This window comes from Centruroides sculpturatus, unplaced genomic scaffold (assembly GCF_000671375.1).
Source record: "Centruroides sculpturatus isolate CEXI.00-Female unplaced genomic scaffold, Cexi_2.0 scaffold1646, whole genome shotgun sequence".
In the NCBI taxonomy this organism is placed as follows: Eukaryota; Metazoa; Arthropoda; class Arachnida; order Scorpiones; family Buthidae; genus Centruroides; species Centruroides sculpturatus.
The window spans coordinates 41,953-51,727 of NW_019386048.1; the positions used below are offsets into that span (position 1 = coordinate 41,953).

The window sequence follows — 9,775 nt, forward strand, 5'->3', positions numbered from 1 at the left end:
GCGCCACTGGTCCAAACCCATCTATATAAACTGTGCAGGAAATCATAGAGCATCTTTCACAAGATGTCCAAAATGGACAGCGAAAAAAATCCCGCGCACATCGGAACGAACTGAAGTGCTTTTAATAAAAATAAGAACACACCGTTTTTTTTAAATTTATTTCAGATGGATTATAGCCAAATTTCATTTTATTTATTTTGACGTGTTTTTACATTTAGAATTTGATATATTGTATATAATATAAAGAATAGAATAATTTTATTGAAGAAATGAGTTTCTTGGAGTTTTCAATAATTATAAGATCACTTATGAATAATGGTCAAAAAATTATACTGTATTTTCAAGATTATTTATGAAAACTAATAACCAGAATGCCCTCATTCGTTTACGATTACTTTAAAAACCTTCTGTCGTCGACTGAATCAACTTTTGAAGAAAACTGAGGAATTTACTCCCGTTTCCCAATAATTGCAGCTATTAGGTCTGATGTGTCATTGAATTGCTTTCCATTTACATACTTGTATTTGCTTTCATATTGTTTATATCTGCATAATTATTTATTAATTCCAATCACCGTTCAATATTAATCGTTAGACATGCGCACTGCGCGCTTGCATGTGATATAATATACTATACGATAAGTGCATTATGGTGGATTATAGTTTAAATGATAATATTGATGTTGAGGCTGCGTAAAAATTTTTATTGTGTACATTAAATACAAGTGGTAAATCCTTTCAATATTCCTTCCATAGCTTTTTTTTTTGTGGGCCAAATAAAATATACAGTAAAACCTGTGTAAATTGGAGTTGCATGGTACAGAATATTATTTCCGTTTTGAACAGGTTCTTTTTTAATATCGAAAATCGTTCTGTTCCGAAGAATTTCCGTTTAGGTTGGTTTACTTTTTATTCATATTCCATTTTGGATATGTTTTACTTTAACAGATCTGTCATCGGATAACAGATCCGGATGACAGATAAGGTAAATATTTTAACTTTAACATAACCAGAAGAAAGAAATAAAACTCAGAATCGGACCCTAATTACTGCACAAATATGGATTCCAATTACACATTTTGTGTACAGTTGCAAGTCGGAATATGCGCTGGTAGTGTTTAAAAATTTTCAACATTGTTGCATATCAAATTCGTTGGAAAGGCCTATGTTTGCAAGACGTGAAATAATTGAATGACTTAAAACAAATGATTGCAGTTTGCTTTATTTTTCTTATTTTCTTTCCATTCCCCAACGGGCATATTAGGAAATTCTTGGATCATCCATCGCGATTGAAAACGGTACGATGCAAATCGTTTTATCGCGTAGGGATTATTCAAGTACTGTATTATAATAGCACTTTAGCGGGAAGGAGAAGTCGTTTGACGGAGATTGTTATTGCTAACGATGAGGGAGGGAAGGAGAGTCTTTGGTGAAGTTAAGATTGTACCTGTCGTAATGACGTAAGAACGAAATGACGAAAGAAAAATATTGCCGAAAATAATTTCTGTGTACAGTATTTGCGAATGGTTTAAACTTCTGAACTGATACCATTATTATGGGGAAGGAGTACCTTGAATTTTGATGACTGGAGTTAACGAGGAAGGATGAAAAACGGGCAAATTTTAGTTGATGTAATACTTGAACGGTCCCGTATACTCGCCTTACTTTGACAACAGCCATGCTGTAAGTGAATAAAAATTGGTATATTTTGTTACACCGTCTTGATTAGTGGCTGAAACAGTCGTGCTAGTGACTCATTGATGCACAGTCGCCAGGTGCTACCGAGCACGTGATGATTCACTGTCTGCCGCCACTATATAATATGTACAGTACCTACAGTACGCAATAAACTTTAAATTGCAATACCTTCGAAATTATTCACTTTATCAAAAATCTAAAAACACATGTTCTTCGATTTTTCGATTCTCTTTTCAATGACACAAACGGAACATTTCTATTTTCAACACTGTATTAAACTATTTACAAAATACGTTTCTAAATTCGAGCTGAGCAGATGTCGAGGCATCAACGAAAATTTGGTTCGAATGAAAGTTTTTAAAAGCATCTGGAAAGCTGCTTTTTTTGCTTGAGCAAACATGGTAGCGGCCGCGTACGAGGAAATGAGTTTTTTTATATAGAATTTGAAAGCTGATTCCAACAGTGGTAAATCATTACCATTTTTTCCCTTTTCATTATCTCAAGAAATTGCGTAAAAAAACCTTTTTCGATACAGTAAAATGCTCAAGCATTGCGAAAACTGCCGAAGAAAATGCAGTCATATTTAAGCGCTGCCAATCCGTTTTTTAAAACAGCACCTACAGTAGAGCTTCGTTTATCCGAATCAATTGGGGACTGGGGTTGTTCGGATAACTTATTTTTCGAATAACCGATTAAGTACGAAAAAATATATTAACCTATCCCATGTTGAAATTTTTCTCCGTTGCGTATCGCTTCGCGTTGAATTTTCGTCGATGTTAAGCCTAACGTAAACTTTTTAAAATAATAATTGTGGCAATTGTATCGTTAAAAATTATTTTTTTATTTTGTACAAACAAAATAAATATATTGAAAAATATAAAAACCAAAAGAAATATACTTTAGAAGTTGATCTAGTATCAAAAACGTTCAATTCAGCACCACACACAGTCCTCAGAAAAACACAACACAAAAGTGCCAGTGCTACCAGCTAAAACACACACACCAACAAAAAAAATATTGGAGTAGCCCAAGATATAGCCAAAGATTGCAGCGCCACAGCACTAGCGGAAATTTAAATTTGCCGACTGGAATTCTTTCGGATAACCGACGTTCTACTGTATTTACGTACGGTGCTGGAACAGGCAGATTTTTAGCTTCCAATTAATACAGCGCAGAAAATAGCAACGTCCCGACAAATCATCTTTCTACAACCATTTGCTGCGGGTTTTTTTTTAACTCTTTCTGCCCTGTGGTCACTAAGAGGGCCTCTTTTTTGCAAGCCCATTATGGGTTCGGCCAGACCCACAATGGAACGGTCGGGTGGTGAGGAATGGGGTTGACATATCCGGACGGACAATCCCCGCGAAAAATTTTAGGGGATTTCTTCAAACCGTCCGGATTCGAACCCGGGTCCTTCAGAGCAGTAGGCTGCCGCCTTGCTGCCGGACAACATCCTATGTACCAAATGCACTTATAAACATTTAAGTAGTCCACCGGAGATCAAGGCGGTTAAGGCCTCAGCCTACCGCTCTGGAGATCCGAAATCAAATCCCAGTATGTCGAAAAATCCCAAGGAATTTTTCGGGGTATTCTGTTGTAAATATATCCGGCTTCCATGTGGTCTAGTGGTTAGGATACGGGTCGAATTTTTCGGGAGTTGGTCCTTCAGGATATGTTGGGCCCCGTCCCTCACTACCCGGCCGCCCTATTGTGGGCCTGGCCGAACCCATAATGAGCTTGCAAAACGAGGCCTTCTTAGTGCCCACAGGGCGGAAAAAGTAAAAAAAAAAAAAGAGTATGGGAAAGGCAAAATAATAATAATAAATTCCCCATTATGGTCTGGTGAAACTTGAGATAACTTTAATTAAAAATGCTTCTTAGTACTTATAGGGCGAAAATAATTAAATTTGAAAACAAAAAAAATGAAGAAATTAAAACTTATTTGATGTGAAAATGACTTATGTAGATGGCGCCTGTGTTGATTAAGAGGAAATTTTAATGGCGACTGTGTACAAGGTGTTGGTGATTGTGGGGTTGCTCTCTTTGATTCATGCTGCCTACTCTGCAGCTCAGCGTGAGTATTTTATGAAAATTTGGAAATATTTTATTCTTATAAGCCATAATTTTGTCAGTTTTAGTGATAAATTATATAAACATTTAAGTAACGAATTAAAATGTTTAAAAATATATATACAACACAATTTTTGAAAATACATACGGTCAAAACGTTTTTTTGCTTCTGTGCATCTAAAATTAAAAGATATTTATGTTATTTATCAATGCTATGTCATCCTGTTTTACATGTAATGGTTATATAATATGCTGAAAATATATGCTTCTCATATGCTTTCGTTTTACTATCAATTTGTATTTAAATGGATAAAAGTTTACTTATTGATTTTCAGTGTCAATTGTTTTAATAATTGATTCAATATTAATTTGATCAATCAAGTAACGAACACCTTATTCTTTGCCAAGGGAGTTTATTAAAAACTAACATTTTCGATCTACTCCATAGATCATCCTCAGGTTGAAACATTCGAATTTGGAATAACAAAAATAGAACGCCAAATTCAAAGAGATAAAAACCGACAACGTAGCAACTAATTAAAATAAAAATTAAAGCGTAAAAATACATAAATGTAAAAATAAATAACATACAACTACTAAATAATATTATAAGCCACTATTTGTTAACCAATAAAAATCATTAACGTTCCCATATCGCGATTGCGGATATGGAGCAATTCAAGAACTACTTGTAAGTTTTTTAACGGCGTACTTCCATGCTGAGGGTAGGCCCTCCGCAACTCTGGCGTTTATGCATTTTTCATCTAACTTGCTCCTATATATTTCCATCTTTTAGGCAGTTTTCGCTATAGTTGGGGAGTGCACTTCTCTGATGATTTCCGCATCCTCCCACCTAACTACGGATCCTTCGGCCTGAGCCATCTGGGCCAGAACTGTTGTGTTAGATCTTTTTCTAATATCGTATTTATGCTCTTTGACCCTTATTCCTAGGTTTCTCGTTGTAACTCCTATGTACTCCTTTTCTATTCCTAACTGCTGGTTCACGTACAGGATCCTATACACTCCTGCTTTATCCTCATTCTTAATATCCCCTTTATCATTTCTTAGGATCTTGTACAGATTCGGAGCTCGTTTTACGATCAACGTTGATCCTTTATTGTCCGCAATCTCCTTCATGACGGTTCTTACATTTTTGTTGAATGTATACTTTGTGTATTTACTAGGCCCTTGTTTAGAGGCTCTTGTATCGCCTATCTTGAATTTTCTAATAATGCCAGTGATTATGTTTCTTCTGTATCCCAAGGTTTTTGCTATCTGAATAATCCTTTTCATTTCTTTATTTCTGTCCATAATGTTGTCGCAATATAGAAAAGCCCTTCTAACTAAGGCACGAAAAGCTGCTAATTTATAACATTAATAATGTAATAATAAATAAAACACAAAAAATTGTATGTAAGAAGCAATTATAATAAGCATTTACTTAATAGCCTATATATTCAAAACTCAATGATAATGAAATAATTATAAAAGATTATTTTTGTTATGAATGCATTTTTTTTGCCACAACAATTTGCTAATTTGCTGCATACAATTTCTAATTAAAGAGAAGTAATAGGTTATTCAGGGTTTGCACTGCATAGCACCAAAATTGCACTTGACTATATTTTTATTAAAGGGGTGATAAAAATCTTAATCTGATTATTTCAACATTCAGTTTGAAATTGAATCACAAAGCATAATTCAGGAAAAAACAGTAATGTTGAGCTTCTATACAATGGAAGTCCCATGCATCACACACCTAACAATGTCATGATGTCACGTGGCTAGTTCAGATAGGAAAGTAAGAGTGTTGAGGACCAAGGGCAGTTTTCATCAATGTCACTCTGCATTTCCATATTGGGGATTTTTTATCAACTCACGGAAAATTTGGGGAATTTTTGGGGTAACACTTTTTTTATTTTGATCTTTCTTCAGCATACTAAAGCATAAAAATTTTGACATGACAGAACTTGTGAAATAACATTTAAACATTGTGATCAAACATGTTATTTGGAATTATTCATTAAAAATTATTCAAAAATGATTCCTATTTCTAAGTGACTGCTTAACATGTTACTTTTACTTTTCAGTCTCCAAACTGATAAGGCTACCAGCACCTGCATTAATTAGTATGTAAAACTGGTGGCAATAAATAATTTGAAGTGGCAAAAAAAATTTTTAACTGGAGAAATGGTTGGCAACTTTTTAAAAAATTTCCAGAGCCACCCCAGAGTTATCCTATTCTGATATATTCTAATATACAAAATTTGACCTGATGTAATTTTAGAATAAAATATTTGTATTATTAAATTTACATTTATATAGTTATATTTATATAGCCTGTTAAAATGCATATATACATATTAATATTTACTAATAATACTACTTACCGTATATCGTAATAGTACTTAGCGCAGATAAGACAATAGTTGAATCATAAAAAAAAAGCCCCTAAAATTCGGGTCGTCTTATATGACAGATACAAAAAAATTATATTGAAATTTATATAAATTAAAACCATTATAAAAAACGGACAAACCGTAAATATTTACTAGTAGAGTAGGGTATGTCCACAAAATAGAATAGCCCATACAATGTTTTTGTGAATAGTCAAGGTATTTACCCGAATGCTGGAATCAGTGCAAATGTTTGCAACAATTGCAAGGCAGTGCTTCCAGATGCAAGAAAACAAAATTTGTTCATTCGAAAAATTACAAATAGGACATAATTTCGTATACAGTATTATTATCCAGATGATGATTGCTGATCTAAACTAAATTCATAGGCCGTTGATAGTTTGTGGGTCATCTTGTAGGACAGATATATGCTAAAACTATAAAACTTCAATGAAAATTTATACCTCATCTTGTCTGAAAGTCGTCTTACCTGCGCAGATATACGGTATTTAAAATTTTTGAAATTGTTTTAATGATTCTGAAATTTTCAGATAGGTCATATTTGAGGCTTACTGAACAAGAATTCACTCAGTTACCACTAGATGTAAGTTTTTATTTATTTATTTATTTTTAATTTTTATTGATTTTAATTAGATATTTACTATCTATATATATTATTTCATAATTTAATATAACTTTTTTATTTAAAATTTTTATTTTGAAAAAGATAAGATATTAATATTTATTAACCACAACTTAAACTGGTCATATATAGAATAAATAACACAAAATTATATAAGAAACCAATAAAAAAAAAATATATTTTTATGTTACAAATGTTTTCTTTCTTCTTCAATGAAGAAAACATTATATCATCAGACATTCTTGAAAATAAACTAACAGAATTTTAAATCTTTTAAATGAGAATTTAGAATCTTTTAAATGAGTTGAATATATCCAAAATTAAAAAATTTTTTTTTAAATAGACGTGTAAAACCATTATAGTTTTACATCAGCATTCCATAAGCTTGGAGTGCATTGGTTGAACTTATGTAAAACTTTGATGGTTTTGTGCATGTCTATTTTTAATTTTTTTTTTTTTTAATTTTGGGTCTATTTGATTCATTTTAAAAATATGTTCTATTATCAGTTTATATTCGAGAATACCTGATGCTATTTATTGTAGACAAAAGAAAAAGTTCATAGCATAAAATATATATTTTACTGGCTTCTTAGGTGATTTTGCATTATTTATCAGCATTTATTATTAAAAAATAACAAGAAAAAATTACAAATTTTACAATTTAAATAATAATTATAACATTTAATAAACATTTAACACCTTATAACGCTGAGAAATATTTATTAAAACACAAACATTTTCAGCCTAATGGAATAGGCTGAAAATCATCATCAGGTGACAGGCTATCGAACAACTTTGAAAACTGTGTTAAACGGAACTTTCGAACATTACAAATTCAAAATTAAAATGTAAAATAAATTAACCAATCACTATACAAAATAACTATAATAAATAGATTGAATCCATATTAATATAAATAATAAAATAAGGCAATATAAAACTAAAAACAAAAATAAACCTAAAAGATTAAATGCACAAAAGGATTAAATTCATAAAAATATATATATCAAAAAGCATCACATTAAAAAGGCAGATAGGAACTAAGAATTTGTGTGTTTCAACTTTTCTTATACAAAGAACTTCCATGCCGACGCTAAATCATCAGCATCCCTTGCATTGATACAGCCATCCCTTAATTTACTCTTATAAATTCAATTTTTTCATGTTGCAAAGCCAATGATGGGGACCGTAACGTCTTGAGAATAGATGCTTCATTCCATTTAACTATTGAAGCCTCCGCTTGTGCCATACTTGACAAAACTGTGGTACAATGTCCTTTACTAATGTCATATCTGTGTTCTTTAAGCCTAATAGCCAAATCCTGTCTAATGACTCCAATATAGTCCTTCCTAACTCCTAGCTGTTGGTTTTCAAAGGGAATTTTATATACGCCCGCTGTTTCTTCTTTCTTAAGCTTGTCCTTATCGTTTCTAAGAATACTGTATAAATTAGGACCTCTTTTGTAAACAATTTTGGAGCGTTTTCTATCTGAAACTTGCTTCATGATGTCCCTGAAGTTTTTATTATACGTAAATTTGGTGATCTTAAATTGATCTGCTCCGGTTCTTAACTTCTTGCCTCTTTCATAACTTTTTATTAGCCCTTCAATTGTACTTTTGCGTTAACCCAAATTTGAAGCTACTTCCTTAATTCTGTCCATCTCTTTAATCCTGTCCAATACATTGGAGCAATAAGTAAACGCTCTCCTAATGAGTGCACGAAATGCTGACATTTATTCATGCGGGTCATTCGAATTAGCTGGTATGTAGAGAGGATTGTGCGTAGGTTTTATGTAAATGCTCGTTGTTATGTAATCTCCTTTTAATTGTATGTCTATATCTAGAAAATGTATTCTTCTGCTCTAGTTTCAATTTCAAACCATATGTGTTGTTAATAACCTGCATAAACTCGTGTATTATTTTGCCATTTCTCCATATAATGCACACATCGTCCACATAACTTTTGTAAAATACAATATCTTTTTTGAAGCTATTAACAACTTGCTTTTCTATGTTGCGTAAAACCAGTTTGCATAACAACCCTGACAATGGGCTTCCCATAGGTACACCTTTCTTCTGTCTGTATACCTGCTTATCATAGCTGAAGAAGGACTCATAACATATCAACTTGGCTAATTCCTTCAAATCATTCTCAAATGCACCAACTTCCGGTTTTATGCGGAGCATAAATTCAATTAAAGCTTCGTAACAGGATTTTATCCTTACCGATGGATACAAGCTTTCAAAATCCATAATGGACCCAACTGCATCCATTAAAATTAACTCTTGTAACTCCTTAACGATATTGGTCGGGTTATGTGCAACAAGATCACTGTTACATAATAGATCTGAAATGAATCTATGTAAACATTTTTCCAAAATGTACGTGAGCCCTCTGCATTTCTCCGCCACTGGTCTGACCATTTTGCCTTCCTTATGTATTTTTGCAAAGGCAAATATTCTTGGAATTGCTGGGTTTGGGTTATGAGATCATTTAAGAAAAGTTAATGCATAACTTAATGGAGCGTAAAGGTGGCGTAAGGTTATTGAACAGAAGGGTGAATACATTGTGGATTAAACATTTTTATTTATTTCAAACTATTATATTTTATTTCTTTCTAAAAACCAAACGAACTTTTGGTTCAACCCAATATAACTTGTAAACAATTTTAGCAAAAACATTTTAGATTATTGAATAAACATCTGTGAATAAATAGCTTATTATTTTTAATGTATTTTATATTCTTACATAGTAAATAAAATTAAAATAATTTAAATTTATTTCAGATTATTGTTCAGAGTGTAATTGGACTGATTGCAACAATGTATGGGGTATTATATGTTGCAGGTGACTTCAAAGAAATACGAGCGACAGTAGAATTAGAAAACAAGTAATTATTATTATTATTATTATTATATATATATAATAAAATATATACAAAATAATATACAAAATAAAAAACATATATA

At 32.1% G+C, this 9,775-nt stretch overlaps 1 protein-coding gene across 1 annotated transcript in view; it reads left to right on the forward strand.

The window, feature by feature from the left end:
- Positions 1 to 3,618: 3,618 nt before the first annotated feature.
- The window catches only part of LOC111613317 (membrane magnesium transporter 1-like), a 10,917-nt gene continuing 4,760 nt past the window's right edge, over positions 3,619 to 9,775 (forward strand). The window contains exons 1-3 of the mRNA XM_023354671.1: positions 3,619 to 3,771; positions 6,715 to 6,767; positions 9,593 to 9,696. Of these exons, the coding sequence (XP_023210439.1) occupies positions 3,696 to 3,771; positions 6,715 to 6,767; positions 9,593 to 9,696 (233 nt within the window). The 5' untranslated portion in view covers positions 3,619 to 3,695. The remainder of the gene's footprint in view (positions 3,772 to 6,714; positions 6,768 to 9,592; positions 9,697 to 9,775) is intronic.